The 21,574-nt window shown below is 49.8% G+C and overlaps 1 protein-coding gene across 1 annotated transcript in view; it reads left to right on the top strand.

Annotated features, from left to right (window-relative positions):
• The first annotated feature begins 19,158 nt into the window (after nucleotides 1-19,158).
• The window catches only part of LOC148218279 (olfactory receptor 14A16-like), an 80,351-nt gene continuing 77,935 nt past the window's right edge, over nucleotides 19,159-21,574 (top strand). The window contains exon 1 of the mRNA XM_088157862.1: nucleotides 19,159-19,166. Coding sequence (XP_088013988.1) covers nucleotides 19,159-19,166 — 8 coding nt within the window. The remainder of the gene's footprint in view (nucleotides 19,167-21,574) is intronic.

Below are 21,574 nucleotides of genomic sequence, written 5' to 3'. Positions count from 1 at the left end.
CCTACACCAGCTTCTCTATACATGTTTCCTGATATTACTGAGTTGTTTCCCCAGGGCCACCATGTATTCTGTGATAGTTTCTTCCCCTATTTGTGCTGATGTTCCCTTCTGTATTGCATAAGGTCGCCCATACAGGATCTCAAAAGGACTCAGCCTTTCCTTTGTCCTTGGTTTAGTTTGTCTGTGTGAAAGGGCTAAAGGAAGGGATTGAGGCCAAGGCAGATTGACCTCCTGTCCTAATTTAACAATTTGCTGTTTGATTAAATGATTCATCTTCTCCACTTGTCCACTTGACTGGGGATGATATGGGGTATGTAATTGCCAATCTATACCTAAAGTATTACTAACCTGATGTACCACCTTTGCAATAAAATGGAGCCCTCTCTCTGAAGAAATAGCAGCCAGAACCACAAATTGTGATATTATCTCTTTTACGAATGCCTTGACCACTTTTCTGGCCTTAGCAGTTGTAGCAGGGAAAGCCTTAGGCCATCCTGAAAAGGTATCAGTTCATACCAGTAAATAACAAAACCCCCCTTTTCTTGGGCGTTCTGTGAAGTCCATTTGCCATAATTGGTCAGGTACATTTCCCTTCTCAATTTCACCCATTTCTGGCTTTGTTTCTAGGATTAGTCTGGAGGCAGAGATCACATTGTGGAGTTACCTGCTTCACTGTAGTGTATCAATTTCTAGCCATGATGTTGTGATTTAAGTGTTCATACACAGTCTGTGGTCCCCAGTGTCTTTTCCTATGCTCCTCCCTTATTACAAACCATATTAGATGGCCAGGTATGATTACCCTTCCTTCTGGGGTAGGGGCCCACCCCTCTTTACTGTATGTCTCATCCAAATTTGTAATTAGCTTCAGATCAGGGGTTGAACAAGCAACTCGTAATTATAGATCCAAAGGCGACACCGCTCAGTCATTCTGAGGAAAGTTCTCAATTCTTTCACAGTCTGTGGTTTGGGTATTTGGCACAGAGCCTCTTTTCAGGCTTGCCCCACAATTCTTTGCCCCACATTAATTTGATGCCCCAAGTAAGTGACTTCCTGCTGCATTACCTGGGCTTCCTTCTTAGACACTCGGTGCCCTTGGAGCCCCAAAGAGTTTTAGAGACTCACCGTCCAAGGCATGCAAGTGTCTTCTGTCTCAGTGGTGATCAGGATGTCATCTCTGTATTGTAGCAGTCTCCCCTTCCCGGGTGGGGTTTCCCAAGACTCGAGATCCGTGGCGAGTTGGTTGCCATATATGGTGGGGAAATTCTTGAATCCTTGAGGCAGTACAGTCCAAGTGAGCTGGGTCCTTTGTCCACTTTTCCATTCCAAGGCAAATATCTTTTGGCTGGCTTCATAGAGAGGGAGGCAAAAGAAAGCATCTTTCAAATCTAAACCAGTAAACCAGGTTAGTTAAGGTGTCAATACTATTAACAAAGTGTATGGGTTTGCTACTACAGGACATAAATCCTCTGCTATTCTATTGACGGCTCTTAAATCCTGGACTACTCTGTACGTTCCATCAGGTTTGTGAACTGGTAATATGGGAGTGTTCAAATCAGATTCACATTCCCTTAACAGACCCCATTGCAAGAATTTTTCTATTACCAGCTGGATTCCTTCCCTCCCCTCTCTTTTTAAGGGATATTGTTTTATCCTTACTGGTCATTGTCCCTCTTTAAGCTTTACCTCTACTGGTGATGCATTTTTAGCTCTTCCTGGCTTCTCAGTGGCCCACACACCAGGGTACACCTGGTTGATGATATCTTCACTGATTTTTCCTTCTATGGGAACCTCATTATTTGAATATATTCTTGAGTATCCACCTCCAGAGTAATCTCCCCTTTTCCAAATCTGATTGTTGCATTCAATTGTTCAAGCAAATCTCTTCCAAGAAGTGCATGTGGTGAATTAGGCATAAGGTATAAGAATTTATGCAAGCCTACTAGTTTTCCCAATTTATATTTTAGTGGTCCACAAAAATGAGCCTTTTCAGCTTGGCCAGTGGCCCCATTAACCATAATGTAATCTTCTTCCACCTGAGTTAAAGCTGTGTTTAAAATCGAACACATTGCCCCTGTATCAATTAAAAATTTTATTTGCTTTTGATCTTTTCCTTCCCCTAGCTTCATTATAACCAAGGGATCAGCCAGGGAAGATCCCCCTGGTTCCTGTCAGTCTTCATTTACATTTGTCACTACCCGTGCCCCTTTGTTTCCCTTTCCTCAGCGTTCTGGGCATTCATTTTTTCAGTGGCCTAATTGCTCACATAGAGCACATTCTTTTCTTCCTATATGTGGAGGGGGAAGCCCCTTTTCAAAATTTTCATCTTCCTTTGTAACTACTGCCATCACCCTTCCTTGTTTCCCCTTATTCCCGTCTTCTCAATTGCTAAACACCCTCCAGGCTTCATCCAATAATATTTCTAAGTTTCTTCCTTCAGTGGGTCTGAATTTCTGAAGTTTCCATCTTCTATCACCGCTGGATTGACCTAAAAATAATGACACTAACTGCTGTATCCCGATATCTGATCTGGGTCCAAAGGTGTGCTACGACACATTGTGTCTCAGCCTGTCTGAGAACTCAGGTGGTGACTCCAAGGGACCTTGTTTAATAGCATATAAAGCTGAGCAGTTAATAGATTTGGGGATGGCTTTCTCTATTCCCTTTGCAATCCACTCCTGATATTCTTGTACCTTCTGTCTTCCTGCCATTCTATTCACATCCCACTTTGGGTCCTGTGGGGAAAGAGTTCCTTTACATCCTCCCCCATGTCTTACAGTGCTCCTGGGCCAAATCCCAGGGTACCTTTGGGATCAGCTGTTTCTCTGGTTCTGTCATTGCATGGAACAGTAACTGTATAGCATTCCAATCCGGGTTATGTGATTTCACTATTAACCAAAAGTGTTCAGCTATACTTAGAGGGTCCTTTCTGTAATCCTTTACATTCCTTTTCCAAATTTCCAAATCATTGGTATTGAAGGGAACCTTTAGTAGCCTCATTGTTCCATCTGGTCCCACTTCTTCTCTAAGAGGTGCCTGCAAAGGTGCTGGTTGTTCCCTAGCTTTGCCCTTGTATGGGAGGATGCTGGACTTCCCAGGGGTGTTGGAGTTTGATCTGGTGCCCTTCCTGGGCTCCCACCCATCTCTAGTGATGGAGGAGGGGAGATCATCCAGATCAGAGTCTTCTTCCTTATATACCTTGTCATTTTTAGTGCACTTCTGACCAAGACTACAGGCTGAGCAGCATCATTTTAATATATGTGAGACCCTTCTGTTTTCTCTTTCCATTGCTAGGATCAGTGGGTCTTGTGGAGGGTTAATACCACAATCCCTTTGCCATTCTGGGTGGCTCTCTCAGATGAAAAACATCTGCATGTGGTGCCTCATCCCATTTCCCTGACCGCCTTAAAAACAACATTAACTTCAACATGGTGTTACAGTCCCATGTTCCATTTAATGGCCACTTTGCCCCATCTTCTGATTTCTAGAGAGGCCACCATTGATTCGAGTATTTGATGAAAACCCTTTTGCTCTCCGTTTCTCCTGTCCCCACAACTTCCTTCCAGTGAGTCAGTATACATCCTAAAGGGCTCCTCCTAGGCACCTCTTTATTTTGCTGAGTCCTCATGATTTATCTCCTTATTTCTCTTATCTCCTCTCCCAAAGCTCTGCTGGCAATATTCTTTCACTTCCTCCCAGTGGTCATCGAAAACGAGCCAATCCTTGGGAACTGAAAGACTCTTTGCACAGATCAATTCACAATCTCACACTCAACCTGTATTAATTCCTGAATATGATGCCATGGGTCCGGGGTACACCTGGGGCATGTAGGCGTCCACCTCCTAGATCTGCAGTGCCACTTCCTTTTGCACCAATGACACTGTAGGAGGTCCCAGGCTGGATGCCACCTTGGTGTCCAAATTGCTGGTCCACATGCAAAGCAAGGAATTGGTCTAACCCTTCTAGGTTCCCTTTCCATTAGAGGTTGCTCCCAATCAAAACCCAGATAACTATCTAGGGAATCTGAGAATATTCCTCCCAAGTGTACCTGTTCTACTCCCCCGTCCTCCCGTACCAACCGTACAAGTTTCCCTTGATCCCTCAAGAAATCCGGGGGCTCAATCTGGAGCCACCTAGAAAGGGCTTCCTCCTTGCTTGGTCGAGCGCTCCGCACTCACTCCCAGCTTCCACCACCTTTTCATCTCTGACAGTTTCCAAAAAAAAATCACTGACCTGTCATTGACAGTTACAGACACAAGAGGGCAGCATTACATCAGAAACAATAGAATCTCACGCCTCAGAAAAGAACAGAAATCTTAACTTGTTGCAATGACAGTTAATAACACAAGAGGGCAGTGTTACACCAGATATTGCACAGGTCCACTACAGAAAACAGAGAAGACATTCCCCAAAATCCAAACTCTCCACCACCAAAATGAGAGTGATGCAAACACAAAACACCAGCCACCATATAAAATACTTCCTTCCACCACCCTACAACAAACAACAAGCACAATTTATGGCAGTTAGGGTTATAGCAGTGAGTTATGGTTTTAATAATATTGATAACACCTTGGTTCGATCAAGTTATCCCCAAACTTGCTAGTGGCCACCCTAAGTGGTCAACAGAAACCCCTTTGCCAGCTTCCAAATACCTTCCCCAAACCTGTCAGCTCTGTGTGTCAGATGTCTCTGACACACTGTTAGCCATGTGCAGGCATCCCTAGTGTCTTACAGGCTCACTTTACCTTGGGCCTCCCCCAAAACATTTTGGTCAAACGTTCCTCTAGGCCATATAGGAGGTTGGTTGCTCGTCCCTGCAGAGAGTGACCGGGGAGCAGAGGTCAGCTCCAGAAAAAGTCCGGGGTGCACTGGGATGTCGATGTCCCCTGTGCTCCAGCAGACAGACGAAGACTTTCTGGCTGGCTCAACAACTGATTTCGAGAATCAGCACTTGACACTGCAATTGTAGAGAGTGTTTCATTGGCAGCACATGGGGGACACCTGGGGGGATATTTCCTCCAAACCACGTGTACCTGGTCAAGACAGGTTCCAGGTATAAATACACATTGATCCCACAAGCCCACACCTCCCTGCCCACCCATCTCCACCTTCTCTCCCTTTGTATTATAATTAGCTGCCACCCCTCCTGGTGGTTGTGTTTGGTGGTCTTTGGGATGAAGGCTGTATGTCTTCCTCAGTAATTGCTGTTTGAGCTCTGCTTTTGGGCAGGCGCAGTGGAGGTTTGGCTCTTCCTCAGGTCAGTTTGTCCTACTCAAAACCACCCGTCTGGTCCTGGCTGGTTTCTGAAGCCACAGGTTTCTGGTTTTTTTGGGTTTGTACAATAGCCAGGTCTTGCTTTGCTGAGTTTTTGCAATATATGTTATCTTAAAGTTTTTTCCTGGCAAATAAGTTCCTATATGGTTTGTTACATACCGTTTCTGCCATGTGATCTATTTCCCCTCTAGCTGCTTAAGCATATCATAGACTTCTAAGGTTCTGAATTTTCAAAACCATTTATGTTCCCCACCTCATTAGATCACACTGGGAGTCTCTAGACCACACTGGGAGCAGGTTTGGGCACATCAGCCCTTACTGGTTTATACTGGGAGCTGCCCTCATGGGCCTCAGAAGGTCGGGGGTGGCTCCCAGTGCTTACTGGTTTATACTGGTGCCCTCTCAGTCTATGCCTAGGAACACCAGTGGGTGCTGGCGGGCAGGCAGGACCCTGAGGCCAAGCTATCCTTTGCTGGGCCACTGCTGAGCTGCGACTTCTCCAACTTCTCAGCCCGGCACCACTGCCTGCAGCTGCCAGGGACTCCAGAAAGGGCGAGGCTGGGGCACTGCCCCACGAAAAGCTGTAGGAATGTGAGCAATTCCCCAGTAACATTCCTACAATTTCACAGGATCCCCAAAATTTTCCAGCCCTTCCCTCACCTAAAGTGGGAGGTGATGTGTTCTGTTGGGTTGAATGAGTAGAACTGGTGTCTCTAAATCACCTTTGACTTTAATGGGTACACCTGAACTCTAGTACACTTGAGTATTCAGATATTGGGGTGTCCTCACGGCCCTCTAGAGATTTTGGGGTGACCCCTTTGGCCCCTCCCAGAGCCAGAGCTGGTTAGGAACACTGTCTTCAGCAACCCCATGGACCAAAGCACCTGGCTGTACCTGCACTGCATCCTCTCCTGAGGTAACTGAGGGCTCCCTCCCTCCCCGATGTCCTCACCTGGAGTTTTATGGTACCCCCTGAATGTTGGGGTGCCCCCCAACAGCCCCTCAGCTGCCAAGGGTCATCTGTGTCCACGTCGACTGGGAGGACAGTGGCCATCATCTTCTCCTGGTCCATCAAGGTGAGTCGGAACACTTGGGTGCTCCAAAAATAATCTGGAGATCCCCCAAAATTATCTGGGTGCACCTGTGTACTCCCCCAAATCACCTGGATCTCCCCAAAAATCACCTTGGTACACCTGGGTATCCTAAAAAATCACCTCAGTGCACTTCCCTACCACTGAAAATCACCTGGATTACACCAAAAATCACCTGGATACACCAGGGTACCCATGGAACATCTGGATCACCCCTGAGGGCCCCCAAAACTGGTGTCCCAAAAATCCTCATTGCTTTGACTGGGTGGATCTGGTGTCCCTGAATCCCCATTGACTTTCAAGGGTACATGTTGAGTCCTGTTTATACCCATGTATCTCTATAGTCCCTCCCAGTGGTCCCACTTATGCCTCAGTGCTCCCAGTAACCCCAGTGTCCCCCCTTAGCCCTTCCCAGTGCTCCCAGTTGAACCACTAACCCTTCCCAATCAAGCCCTATTAATGGGTAGTCCTGGTATCCCTCAATCCCCTTTGACTTCAACGGGTAGACCCAATGTCTGAAAATTTTTGGTGCCAAAAATCCCAACTTTGGTCTCAAAATTCCCAGATTTGGGGCTAAAAACGAAGATTTTGGGCTTAAGTGGAGGCACAGCCCCAGCAAAGGCTGAAGGTGTGGGATCCAGAATTTGTGATTAGCTCTCAGGAATTATGCCAGGACTTCCAGAGTGTCAGCACCATGATCCTGAGATGGAAATCCCGGAATTCAGCCCAGTATTTCCCCCAAATTTCCCCATTTCAACACCAAATTTCTGCAAAATCCCCATTGACTTTAATGCGTAAACTTGGTTTCCGTAAATCCCTATTGATTTCAAAAGGTAGACCTGATGTTCCTAAATCCCCTTTTGTTTTTTAAAATAGGTCGACTTGCTATTCCTACGTTGCCATTGATTTCAAAGGGTAGACCTGATGTCCATAAGATCTCTATTGGGAGATGAATATTACAAGAGATGGAACAACTGAGAGACATTGTCAAAGATGGTTTATTGCTTTATTTCATCAGTCTCATAGAAGGGTGAGACATTAAAGGTGTTACATCCAGTGCCATAATATCAGAAGCTGACTCATTCTTAGTTACAAATGCCTTATGTTAGTTTTTTAGGCAATCAAAAACTTCTATGAACTTTGCTGGTGTCTTTTTACACCAATCATTAATTGCTTTGCTTCCCATGGCTTTGGTGCAATGCATCATTTTTCAGTATATCATATAACACTGCAGAGACCTACATTGATACATCTTAAACATCGAATAAACTTTATAAGAAGTTATTTTTGCTAAACTTTAAAATCTTTTACTTCTTTAACATACTGCATTGCTTACATAATCCATATTTCTGTTTTCTTGAAATATATTTCTACTTAAACTACAAATTTATATTCTTGTTTTATGTCTGTTTCACTTTAATGCTCTACTTCTCTAAGCCTTCTCCAAGGTCTCAGGTCGAACCCTGTATCCATCTCTATCTCTGAGCCTGTATGCCCAAGGCCCTGTGAGCTCTCTGTGCCTGCATTTCCCACACTGCAGTATCCCAATGGACCCTTGGTTCCATGGGGACTCACAATGGCAGAAGGGTCTCCTTGGTTGCACAAGGTCCTGCAGAGCCCCTTGATTCAACGAGGCCTCAAAGTGTCATCATGGCCTCCAGGATTCCTTGAGGCCTCACAGAGTCACAATGGACCTTTGTTTCCATGGGGTCCAGCACTGTTCCATGAATCCTCAGTTCCATGGGGCCCTGTAGTGTCACAATGGACTCCTTGGTTCAATGGTGCCACACATTGTGACAATTGCCCCTTGGCCTGCCAGGACTCCATAGTGTCACAACGGTTCCTTGCTTCAGTGAGGTCTTGTAGTGTCACAATGGACTCCATGATTCCATGAGGCCCTGCAGTGTCACAATGGCCCCTTGATTCCATGAGGCCCTGCAGTGTCACAATGGCCCCTTGATTTCATAAGGCCCTGAAATGCCACAATGGCCCTTTTGTTTCACAAAACCTCAAATTGTAAAAATGACCTCCATGGTTTCATGAGGCCCTGCTGTGTCACAAAGGACTCTCAGCTCCATGATGCCCCATAGTGTCACAATGGTCTCCTTGGTTCTGCAGTGTCAGAATGCCCCCTTGGTCCCTTGGAGCTCACAGTGTCACTCTTGTGCCCTTGTTTCCATGAGGCCCTGCAGTGCCACAATGGTCCTTTGGTTCCATGTGGCCTCAAAGTGTCCTCATGGCCTCCTTGGTTCCATGAGGCCCTGTAGTGTAACAATGATCTCCTTGGTTCCACAGTGTCAGAATGGCCCGTTTGTCCCATGGAGCTCCACACTGTCACTGTGGTCCCCTTGATTCCATGAGGCCCTGCCGTGTTGCAATGGCCCCAATGGCTACAATGGTCTCCAGTGAGACTCTCTACAACCACCTGAACAGAGGCTGTAGTCAGGTGGAGGTTGGTCTCTTCTCCCAGGCAGCACCTGCCAGTATGAGAGAGCACAGTCTTAAGATAAGCCAGGGGTAGTATAGGTTTGACATCAGGAAAAAATTCTTCACTGAAAGAGTGACTAGGCACTGGAATCTTCTGCCCAGGGAGGTGGTGGAGTCACCACCCCTGGTGGCATTTAAAAAAAGACTGGACCTGGCACTCAGAGCCATGGTTTAGTTGATGAGGTGATGTTAGGTGATAGGTTCGACTTCATGCTCTCAAAGGTCTTTTCCAAACTCATTACCTCTGTGATTCTGTTTCATAATAGTCTCCAGTGTTCCATGAGGCCCTGCAATGTCACAATTTGGTTTCATGAGTCCCCACACTGTAACACTGGACCCTTGGTTCCATGAGGTTCTTCAGTGTCACAATGGTCTCCTTGGATCTGCAGTGTCCCAATGGCCCCTTGGTCTCAATAGACTTCAGGTTCCATGAGCTTTCATACTATCAGCAACAATTCTGCAGTGTCACCATGGACCCTCTGTTCCACAAGGTTCTGTGCTATAACATGGTCACCTTGGTTCTGTGAGGCCCTGCAGTGTCACAATGCACCCATGGTTGCAGGAGGTTCCACAGTGCACCTTCAGGTTCCACAGTGTCACAGCTGACTCCTTGGTTCTGTGAGGACCCTCTGTCACCAAATCTCCAAAATATCAGAATAAGACTCCTTAACAGTGATTTCGTGTTAAAGAGGACATCCTTTATTTCAGGCTTCAGGTCCAATGTGGGATAACTCCTAAACTTATATGGACACGTGATTCTACAAGTGTGTTGCTTGTATTTAGTCACTGCATGCATATTGCAATTTACCATTTCTATAAAACCCACCCCAAGTTACCAGGTTGTGTCCTTGTTTTTTCTGTCACTGCACCCTTGAGCCAAATGTGTTTCTCTTCCCTTCTGACAGTCTCTGCTGGGAAAGCAGCTCCTGCATGCCATGATTCTCTGCTGAAAGTTCACAGGCACAGTAAAAATTGAATGAACAGTTTTGGTGTCAAGGCCAAGGCTTTGTGTGGGCAGGCAGAGGCAGGCAGGAGGCAGAGCTGTCAGCAAAGGAAGGGGCCAGTGAGGTGGGGCAGCCGGGGGATGACGACAGCCTGCAGGGACAGAGGCGCAGGGCATGGACACCGTAGGACAGCCTGGGCTGCAGAGGCCACAGGGACGGGCAGCAGCTGAAAGGCCCTGACAGAGCCAACTCCTGCAGCACTTGGGCCATGCAGGCTGGCCCTGGGCCTGAGGCCAGCAGGGGACAAGTGAGCCTTGCTGTGCTGGGGCCTCATTGCCTCCTTGTCCCTGCTCAGCAGCCTGGCAGGGGCCGCCCCATGGTGCTGCCCTTGGCATTGCATATGGCCAGAGCCCAGTGGGCCGGGAAGAGCCCTGAGCAATGAGGGAGGGACAGGATCTGCCTTGCCAGGGGCTGGGGCTCAGCCCTTGGCCCTTGGTATTCTTGAAACACATCCAGGTGTGCTCAGCATCAGAGACACCTTTCCCTTGTTTGTCCTCACCTGTCATCACTGCCTCCAGTGTTCTGCTCTAACTGGAACCTTGGGACACTTTCTGAGTCATATCCCTCTGTGGAATCCATTAAAACTTAACAAACTTTGGAGTTTCAATTTAACTGAGTTCTTGAGAAGATTTTTGAGCATACTCTGAGGGACGGAGTATGATGTAAACAGCAAAAACCCTGAGAGGGTCATTAAAGTCCTTGTGCTGTGTCTGTGCTGATGAGCTGGGCCAGGCTCCTGGCACAGAGGCAGCTCCTGGCAACCAAAGAGAGCCTCAAAAAGACATTGCTGAGGAACAGCTCCTCTCCCAGCCCATTGGGGCTGAGGGCACTACCTGCATGTACCTGGGAGGAGTGAACCAGACAGAAGCTTAAAGCAACTGCAAGGACAATTCTGAGTTTATTCATGGAGAAATCTTCACCACTTCTGACACAGTAAGTCTCTGGCTGCAGGGATCTCCTAAAGCTGATCCATGAAAGCACTGACATGAATGTAAGGATGGTTCTACTGCTATTTCTGGTTTGGGGAGGATGTGCTGCAGAGCAGGGCTGCCCTGGGCACCGTCAGAGGGACAGGGCAGGACGGCTCCTGATGGCCAGCCCAGGCCATGTGCCACCTGCCAGGGACAGCTCTCAGCCTGCCTGGCAGCTCCCCATGCAATGTGGGGAGAAGTTGGAGGTGCAAGGAGCCACCCCCATCAGGGCAGATTCCTCCTGCTCTGGAGATGGTGCTGCATGGCCAGGGCTGCTCTCAGCTTTCTCCTCAAGGCAAGGCAAAGGGGCTGTCAGGTGTACCTGTCACTGACACTCCTGCACTGTCCCACTGGGCATCAGCAGATCTGCCTCCCTTCTCCCTCACAAAGTGCCTCCTCACCCTCCTGTGCCTACAGACAGCAGCAGCAGCACCTTGGCTTGCAGCGTCTCTGTGTGAGCTGCCCTTAAGGCCCTGCTGGCAGGGAGATGGCCCTGGGCAGTGCCCTGTGCTGGGAGGGGTGTGCAGGGCAGAGCTGAGCCCCCAGGGCTGGGCTGGGCTCTGGGAGCACTGGCAGGGACAAGGCATGGATAGAGAGAAACAGCTCCCATTAGCCAGGACTCTAGGCACCAGAGAGCCACATGAACACTGGATACCCTCGCTGTCCAGCTACACAGGGAAAGAAAGGGTTTACAGTAACTGACTTAAAAACCAGACCATTCAAAGGAGTCAACTTTATCTTTCCAGTCAGTTTTAAGTGTGATTACCCTGAAATACAGGGTGGTGAAATGAGAAATAGGTACCTGTGTAGGACCAGGAGGTCTGACTGCACTTGGGCACAGGGAGCCCTGTTTTCCCTCTGGGCTTCTCAGAGATCAGGCGGAGAGCAATGCTGAAGATGAGGCAGTAACTACACAGCAGCAAAAATCAGAACTCAAAAATTAAATTTTTACTGAAGTTCTCACACAGGAAGAGAGAGAGTTTTGAAAGGATTTCTGATTTAATTGCACAAGATTGACTCAAAGAAATCTGTCCCAGCTTATCAATGTTTTCTTTTAACAGTCAACAATACACAGAATGAAGAAATGTCCAACAGCAGCTCCATCAGCCACTTCCTCCTGCTGCCATTGGCAGACACGCGGCAGCTGCAGCTCCTGCACTTCTGCCTCTTCCTGGCCATCTCCCTGGCTGCCCTCCTGGCCAACAGCCTCATCATCAGCGCCGTAGCCTGCGGCCACCACCTGCACACCCCCATGTTCTTCTTCCTGCTCAACCTGGCCCTCAGCGACCTGGGCTGCATCTGCACCACTGTCCCCAAAGCCATGCACAATTCCCTCTGGGATACCAGACACATCTCCTATGAAGGATGTGCTGCACAGCTCTTTTTTTTTCTCTTCTTCATTTCATCTGAGTATTCCCTCCTGACCATCATGTGCTACGACCGCTACGTGTCCATCTGCAAACCCCTGCACTACGGGACCCTCCTGGGCAGCAGAGCTTGTGCCCACATGGCAGCAGCTGCCTGGGCCAGTGGCTTTCTCTATGCTTTCCTGCTCACGGCCAATACATTTTCCCTGCCCCTGTGCCATGGTAATGCCCTTGGCCAGTTCTTCTGTGAAATCCCCCAGATCCTCAAGCTCTCCTGCTCCAAATCCTACCTCAGGGAACTGGGGCTTCTTACTGTTGGTGCATGTTTGGTATTTGGCTGTTTTTTGTTCATTGTTTTGTCCTACGTGCAGATTTTCAGGGCTGTGCTGAGGATCCCCTCTGAGCAGGGGCGGCACAAAGCCTTTTCCACCTGCCTCCCTCACCTGGCTGTAGTCTCCCTGTTTGTCAGTAGTGGCTTTTTTGCCTACTTTAAACCACCCTCCATCTCCTCCCCATCCATGGATCTGTTCCTGTCAGTTCTGTACTCAGTAATACCACCAGCTTTGAACCCCCTGATCTACAGCTTGAGGAACCAGGAGCTCAAGGCTGCATTGTGGACAGTGATGACTGGATGGTTTTGCTTTAAGGTACATTAAACTGGTGGCTATTTCTGCAAATCACTTATAATAAAAGTCATTTTTGATACTACTTGTTGGTTTGGTGATGGCACTATTTTTCCTTTATTTTAATTTTATGATATTGTCCACAAAAAAAAGCCATTTTTGGTTCAATTTCTCAGTTTGTTTTTCTCCATCTTCCCTGTGACACACAGATTGTGTCTGTAGGGGCTGTGCTCTTGGTGGCTTTAAACGATCTAAAGGATCTCTCTCCCAGCAGAGTTTTCTGCAGAGATGCCCCTTTTGTTCCCTTCTCTGGAGCTGCAGCAGCAATGTCTGTGTGCAGAGCTGGGGGCAGGTCAGTGCTGGCACAGCAGCTGTGCCCATCAGCAGCAGCAGCACTTGGTGTTGCCAGTGCTGCTCCCGTGCCACTGCCCTGCTGCCCTCCTGGCCCTCGTGTTGCTGCAGGGCCTGAGTGCTCTCGGGGCTGGGCACAGCCCTGGGGGTGGCAGTGCCGGGGCTGCAGCAGGGACAGGCCATGGGCACTGCTGGGGCAGCGCTGACACCTCAGGGCAGGGCCTGGGGGCTCCAGGCTCCTTGGCCAGGCTCTCTCCACAACACTTGGTCAGCTCAATGCTGAGCAGAGAAAAGCCCCGGGAGCAGCCCCAGGCTGGCCGTGGGCAGGCTGGGGGCAAACAGCATGGCTGGTGCTCTGCAAGGTCCCTGCAAGCAGAACACCCTGGCAAGGAGCAGCAGAGCAGGGGCTGATCCATCCCCACTGAGCTGGACACCCCAGGGCAGCGTCCCAGAGCATCCTCATGCACCTGCCAACAACATCCCCCCTCTGCAGCCCTGGCCTCTCCCCCAGCTCACACAGGAGCCGCATCCTTGCAGGCACACACACGGCAGCACTGGCTCAGGAGCCCCTGTTTGCATTGCACACAGCAGGCTCAGCACCCCCATGGTGCTGCTGTGGGGACATGGAGCTGAGTGAGCACAAATGCCATCAGCCCCTGGGGCCAGCAAGGGCTGGGGAACGGCAGGGAAACCACTCAGCTTTGTTGTAACCCCTGAAATAAGCCAGAAAGTTTGTTCCCATCAGCTGTGAGTTTTCTTTCCCACTGCAGACGTTGCTGGCCTGAGCCAGGGCTGAATGACAGCCACCCCCAAACTGCCATGAGCATTTCCTTGGCTTCACCTTTCTTTACTCTTTCCTGATCCAGATTTCTTCCTCTTGCCCATCTCTCTCCCCTCTCCTGCAAACAGCCCATCCCTATTTGCCCCTTCCTCTCTGGCCTCACTCCTCATTTCAGTTCCTGAGTTGGCACCATGGGAACATCCCTTGGGGAGCAGGATCATCCTCCAAGTGCTTCAGGGAATGTCTGCAGGGTCTGCAGTGCCTCGTGCTGCTCCCTTGCCAGAGGTACCACAGGCCAGGGGGGCACATCTGGGCTGCTGTGTCTGGGTGTGGGGCTCCCTGTTGTGGGCAATGAGGAGGGGCTGTAGAGGCTCTGCAGGACTGACAGGATGGGCTTTGGGGCTGTGTGGAGAAGCTGAGGGACCTGGGCTGCTGGACTTTGTGAAGAGGAGGTCCAGGGCTCATCCTGCAACTGCTCCCCGGGGTGGTTTCAGAGAATCACAGAACCAGAAAAGCTGGAAAAGTCCTTGGAGATCATCATGTCACACCTGTGCCCTGATACTACCATGACTCCCTGAGCCTCCTCTTCTCCAGGATCAACAACCTCAGCTCCCTCAGTTGCTCCTCACAGGACTTGGGTTTCAGACCCCTCACTAGCCTCGTTGCCCTTCTCTGGACAAGCTCCAGACCCTCCATGTCCTTCCTAAATTGAAGGGCCCAGAACTGGACACAGCACTCGAGGTGCTGCCCAAGCAGTGCTGAGCCCAAGGGAAGAATCACTGCCCTGCTCCTGCTGGCCACACCATTCCTGATCCAGGCCAGGAGCCATTGGCCTTCTTGGGCACCTGGACACACTGCTGGCTCATGTCTAGCCTGCTGTCCATCAGTGTCCCCAGGTCCCTTTCTTCCTGGCTGCTGTCCAGCCACTCTGTCCCCATCCTGTAGCACTGCAGGGGTTGTTGTGGCCCAAGTCCAGGCCTAGCAGTTGGTCTTGTTAAACCTCACCTTGTTGGGTTTTAGCCCTGGATCCAGCCTGTCCAGGTCCCTCTGCAGAGCCCTCCTGCCCTCCAGCACATCCACACTCACACCCAGCTTGGTGCCATCTGCACATTTGCTGATGCTGCACTCAATGCCCTCATCCAGATCATCAATGCACATATTGAAATCCACGCTGGCTGGCTCTGATCCCTCAGCCATCCTGTAGGTGCCCTGTGATGGCACTCAAGGTGATCTGTTCCATCACCTCACCAGGCACCCAGGTCAGGCTGACAGGCCTGCACTTCCCCACATCCTCCTTCCAGCCCTTCTTGGGCATGGGCTCACATTGGCACCTCCAGTCCTCTGGCACCTCCCTGCTGAGCCAGCACTGATGAGAAATGATGGAGAGCAGCTTGGGGAGCTCATCCAGCAGCTCCCTCATCCCCCGAGGATGGATCCCATTTGGTGCCAGAGACACCTGTGAGCATCTGAGTGGCTCAGCAGGTCCCCAGCTGCTTCCTCCTGGATTACAGGGGGTCTGTTCTTCTCCCTGTCCCCATCTCCCAGCTCAGGAGAACACTTGTCCTGAGGACATCCTGTGTAATATTTGGAAACTGTGGCAATGAATGGGTTAAGCAGCTCAGTCTTTTTCTCATCTTCAGTTTCTCTATTCCCCACAGCATCCAATAAAGAGCTGAGATTCTCCTTGTCCGGCGGTTTGCCAATAACTTCTTTATAGAAATATTTTCTATTATTTTTCACAGAAGTGGCCAGGCTGAGTCCTAATTGAGTTTTCACTTCTCTCATTCTCTTTCTGCATGACCTAACAATATCCTTAAACACTTCCTGAGTTGCCTGCACCTCTGTCCAAAGGTGATGCACCCTCTTTTCTCCCTGAGTGCCTAGAAAAAGCTCCATACCCAGCCAGGCCAGTCATTTTCCTCATCTGCTCACTTCTGGCACACTGGGACAGGCTCCTCCTTCTCATTCATGATTTCTTTCTTGAAGTTTCTCCATCCTTCTTGGAATGCTTTGTTTTTAAGTCGTTAAAACTTTTCTTGTTTCCCTTTAAAAAGTCAGTTATCCCCAAATCTGTATCCTGAATAGGCTGAATTCTGCTCTCTGTAAGGGCAATGTAGAAATTGTGTTGATGCCCCTCCTTCTTTCACAGAATATTTAAAAACTCAATAATTTCATGATCACAGTACCCCAAACAGCCTCTGACCACCACATCTCCCACCAACCCTTCTCTGTTTGTGAACAGCAGGAGGCAGAGCTTTCCTAGGCAGTGTGAGTGTTACCAAACATTCAGTAAAATAAAAAAATCCTTTACACCAATATAGCACTAAAAAGCAGCATTCTTTATTTGGCTGGATACACAGGGGACAGCTCCTCCCAAAGCCCAGTACAGGAAAGTTTCTGTTTATATTCTGTACTTTGCAAACTTATTCATTGACTGTCCTGGACTAAGCACACATATGATAATCATTTCCCCAAAATCATGAACATATTTCCCCTCCCTTTTACCCATGGGTTCTTCTGTCCTGGGGGTCTCTCTGGTGGTCCCTGGTGGTCGTGGACCCCAATGTTCCAGTTGGCCTGGCTGAGCTGGCAGGACACTGAGGCTGGGGAACTTCCAGTTCCCCTTCTTCAACAACGGGCATTGTGCAGGTTCCAGAGGCCAGTGGTTTTGGAGAACAGGAATTGTGTTAGCTCAGCTGGGGTAGCCAGTTTATCATCTGGTAACATGAGGTCACAGAGTGGGCTGTGACATCACAGAGTGGGCTATGTGAGGTCATTGAGCAGCTACGACATCACAGGCTGTCCCTGTGACATCACAGAGCTGACTGTGACATCACAGGACAGAGGTCTGACATCACAGAGCAGGCTGTGACATCACAGGAGGGGCTGTGTGACATCCCAGCAGGGCTGTGTGAGGTCACTGGGTTGGTCCCTCTGCCCCAGCCCCCCCTCACATTTTCCCCAGACAAGTCCAATGCTGTTCATGCCCAGCAGGGTCCCCTGTCCCCCGTGATCCCCCTGCTCCACCTGGAGCCACAACCTCCCCCAAGGATGTTCCACAAATCAACCCCAGAGCCTGACACGGGGACAAGGGGCCAGGGCTGTGTGACCAGGACATCAAGGATGTGGATTATCCAGGTCACTGGGGCCTGGTTTGGGTTGCCCAGGGCAGGAAAGATGTCTGGCAGCTGGAGCAGGGTGAGGGAAGGGCCTCCAAGGTGGGGCTGGAGCCCTTTGGCTGTGAGGAGAGGCTGAGGGAGCTGGGCTTGTCCAGCCTGGAGCAGGGAAGGCTGAGGGGCTCCTCATGCCAGCCTGGCAGTGCCAGCCAGGAGCTGATGGAGAACACAGAGCCAGGCTATGCACTGGGGGGGCTGGGAGGGACAAAAGTCAATGGGTGGAAAGGAGTAAGAAAGGAGATCAGCCAGGACAGGAGGAGTTAAAATGAGTCAGGTTGGTTTCAGCATTTCCTCAACATCAAAATTAGCTTCACTCCTCCATCTACCAGTGACAGCCTTGAAAACAGGGCATTGTTGGAGGTGTTTAACCCCCACTCCAAGCAGAGCATCCTGATACAACACTTGACCAGCGTTTATATCTGTCACAGAATCATCTTTGTCTAAAACTGGTTTTGTACACAAATCCCTTGTGGGTGATAGACTCATCAGAGACTGCTTGGACATCACACAGAGCTGAGGGAAGAGCTGTGATGGTTATTAAATTGTATCCTGTTCAACTTTTGTTTGTTGACAGAGAAGAGAAACCTTCCTGTGCCTCTGAATCTCACCAGTTGCTGACCCCCAAAGGACACAAACCTGATGAGTTGTGGTTCCCACTGCAGTGCTGGCACTTGCACCTCCCTCCATCCCCACAGCAGAGCTGCCTTGTCCCAGAAAGTCCCTGGCAATGCAGGGATGAAGGGAACAGGACAGGCTGTGGGGATCAGGGGCAGGGCACAGGCAGGGATTTGGGGTGGTTGTGTGTTGTGGTCTGGGTTTTTGTTGAGGTGACACAGGTGAAGAAACAGGATTGCAGGGGTTTTACAGACATATTTATTTCAGCCATGCCTGAGCACAGTCCAGCAGAGACAAAGAGCCCAGGCAATGGTTTGGGGCTTTGGGTCAGGTATCTGGGATGAGCAGAGCGGGGGAAGAAGTATCAGAGACCAATTACAAGGGGACATGGGGTGTTAAAAGAATGGGATTGGGGCATGGGGACTAACAAGGAAACAGGGTGGGAGTGACTGAAAGGCTGATGGACAGGGAGAGGGCACGGGTTTGGAACAAGACAGGGATTGTTCTGAATTTATAGAATAGGATTTGCTATCAAAAGGAAATAACTGAGAGAGAGGCCCCTCGCACCTCTCTGACTGAGAGTGCCTTTCAAGGTCTCCACAGTTTTGAGCCCAGGGCAGGAGCCAGCCCTTGACCTTGGTGAACCTCATCCAATTGTCCTGGGCCCATGGCTCCAGCCTGTCCAGATCCCTCTGCAGAGCTTCCTGCCCTGCAGCACAGCCACACTCCCACCCAGCTTGGCCTCACCTGGACACTGACTGAGGGTGCCCTCCATGCCTCTTCCAGATCAGCAAGAAAGAGATTTCACTGCCCTGGCCCCAATCCTGAGCCCTGGGGACACCCCTGGATGTGGCTCCATTGCCCAGCACTCCTTGGGCCTGGCTTATCCAGCCAGATTTGTACCCAGGAAACAGATGCTGCAGAGGCTGTTGGAGGAAGTTCCTGTGAGCCCAGAAGATTGGCATTAGTGCAGCTGTAGCTCTGCACAAGAGAGGTCTTCAGCCACTTTCTCTTTTTTCCTCGCTCTGGGCATGGGAGGAGCTCCTGACTTCAGCGAGTGACTCGTGTGTGCAAAGAGCAAATTTGGGCAGAATGGGGGCAGGGAGGGTTTGGGGCATCTTGGGATCTGTCCTGGGCACAGAAAGTGTTTTCAATTGGTCTTGAGACTGTCTGCACTGTGGAAAGCGAATGGAATATCCAGCAGAGGAATGACTTCAGTGTTTTATGGAGCTGTGCCTGCCTTTGGTTTTGTTTGCTGACAATAAATCAACATCCCTCTGTGTCTCAGGCAGCTCCTTCTCCAAGGAAAGCAGGTGGGAGTTGGAGCCAAGGAGCTGAAAGCTGCAGGCACAGCCTGGAGGGGAGGGAGCTCAGATTTGCACAAGGCTGCTCTGAGTGCCAGGGGTTGGATGGGGGAAATGGCGGGGTGAGGGTAGGCACAGAGTGTGATTGATTGTCAGCCATAAAGGGTCTTGATTTTCATCTCTATTCAGTCTGCATTAGGAGGTTCTCAGGATCAATATCAACTGGAGATTACTGATATTAATCTATAAAAAGGAAAACAAAACTAAATAGGACAAAAAAAAGTCCCTTTATTAAAAAAACATGGTATATTCTCTTTGAATACATTTCTGAAATCTGTATTATTAACCACAGAAGAATTAAAGACTTAAAATGAAATTATTCCCAGGGGCTTGCTTTGTTAAGTTGTTTTGAAATATTAATGAGCCTTTGTCACTGAATTCCTGAACTGAAGAGCAGAAAAAGTCTCTGGAGAACTAAAAGTCATTAGAGAACCTCCAAGTTGCTGAGGATCCATCCTCAGCAGAGCAGGAATGAACAGATTCCAGGGGTTTCCTGGCTGCTCAAGAGCTGTGAGCTCACGTGCAGGCACAGAGTCTCCATGGGGACATCTGAGGGGTCTCTGGGCTCCTGAAGATCTGTTTGGTCACACTCAGTCACAGGGACTCCATGGGGACATCCCAGGGCTCCTTAATCTTCCTAAGGCTCATGAGGTGACAGTCACAGGGCTCCACAGTGACAACAGAGGTGTCTCTGCCCTGCCAAGGAGCCAATTTGTCACAGGCAGTGGCAGGAGTGCAGTGGGGACATCCCTGTGCTCCTAAAGAACAGTGAGGGCACAGACACTCCCAGGGGTTCCAGGGTGACACCCCAGGAGCGCCCAGGCTGCCAAAGAGCCGGGATGTCACAGACACTCACAGGGGCTCCTGTCATGGGCACAGTGGGAGCTTCACACAAAGTTCATTAGAGAAGCTCCTGTTGGGTGAAGAAAGGACCCCCATCACCTCAATTACACCCCCAAGCTCCCCCAAACCAGGACCCCCAGGCTTTCTAAACTTCTTCTGTGAGAGGAGCCTGGGAGTGTCTGGATCCAATCCCAGTCCCAGACTTTGTCAAGGATTTATGTGTAAAGGATTATACGGGTGGAATTGAATCTTTGTACAACTTTGTCCCTTAACATTAAGGATGCTCTGGCAAACCAGAATATTTATATACATAGAGATATGAGTGATTGTGATCATGATTACACATAAAGGTCTGAATCAGAATTATTTACTCCACAGTACAGGAGCTGTAACATCAATTTTAATGTAGTGCTCTAGGAAGCAATTTTGAAGCAATTGTATCAAAGCAGAACTAAGTAGAGATGGGTGTCACTCCCCCAGACCAACGACCCTGGGCTCAGGGTCCTTTAGCTCAGCCTCAAGCAGTGACCCTGAGGGGAGTCTACACTCCTCTGAAAAGGAAATTGTCAGGAGATGCTGCCACTAAAATTTGGGATGGGGCTTTTCTAGTCTGAAGTGCTGCCCTGTCAGTCAGATGTGCCCAGGCTGTGCCAGCTCAGCAGCTCTGCACAAGTTCTCAGTGGTGTCAACTTGGTTGTTCCTTTCTCTGGGGATTTTACCAGCTCTGCCACAGCTCCAGCTCCCTCTCAGGATGCTGAACTTTGGGATGGAGGAGGCAGGCTGGTTTCAGGCATTATTCACCCCAAAAGCAGCTTGAACCCCCCTCTTCATTTCCCACTGGGGCTTTGCAAACAGGGCCTTGCTGGAGTTGTTTGAGCCCATTCCAGGCACAGCCTCCTGCTCCAGCAGGAATTGCCTTTCCTGTGCCATGGCCAGCCCAGGTCCCACTGCAGGAAAAGCCCCAGGCCAGCCCCAGCACAGGGAAGGGCTCGGGCACAAGAGCAGAGAGCCGTGGTGGGACCTGTGCCAGGGAGAGCCTGAGGCACCAAAGGCACCTTGGCAGCAGCAGCTCCCTGCAGGCCATGGCCAGAAGCCTCCTGGGCAAGCCAGCCTGGTGGCCACCAGTGCAGAGCTGCTGGCTCAGGGGGGATTTCTGGCTGGGCTCTGCCCCAGCCCACAGAGTGTGACCTCAGCCCTGCCTCTGGCACAGCCCTTGTGCCTGGGCCCTGCAAAGCCCAAAGGTCACCTGTGCCACCCTGGTGCCCATCCCTGCCTCTGGCACTGTCAGTTCTGTACTCGGTGCTGCCTCCAGCCCTGCACCCCTCATCTACAGCCTGAGGGACCAGGAGCTTGAGGATGCCCTGAGGAATATGACCACTCTGTGCTTTTCAGAAACAATAAAGTGCCTGTTTGTTTCTGCATAGCATTCAGAATGGAACTCATTACAGACTGCCCAGACTGCTTTGGGCCATGTGTCTTTTTTGTTATTCTATTTGGTGTATTCTATTTTTCCACTTGTTTTTCTTTTTTTTTAACTTCTGATTATATTTTCCACCAAGGGATGCCATTAGTCACAGTATTGCTCCATCAGTATCTACTATGTTGGGTTCAGCAAAGACAGTGAGGA

The sequence above is a fragment of the Sturnus vulgaris genome, unplaced genomic scaffold, assembly GCF_052056855.1.
Source record: "Sturnus vulgaris isolate bStuVul1 unplaced genomic scaffold, bStuVul1.hap1 Scaffold_192, whole genome shotgun sequence".
Taxonomy (NCBI): Eukaryota; Metazoa; Chordata; class Aves; order Passeriformes; family Sturnidae; genus Sturnus; species Sturnus vulgaris.
This window is presented reverse-complemented; position numbering and strand designations above follow the sequence as displayed.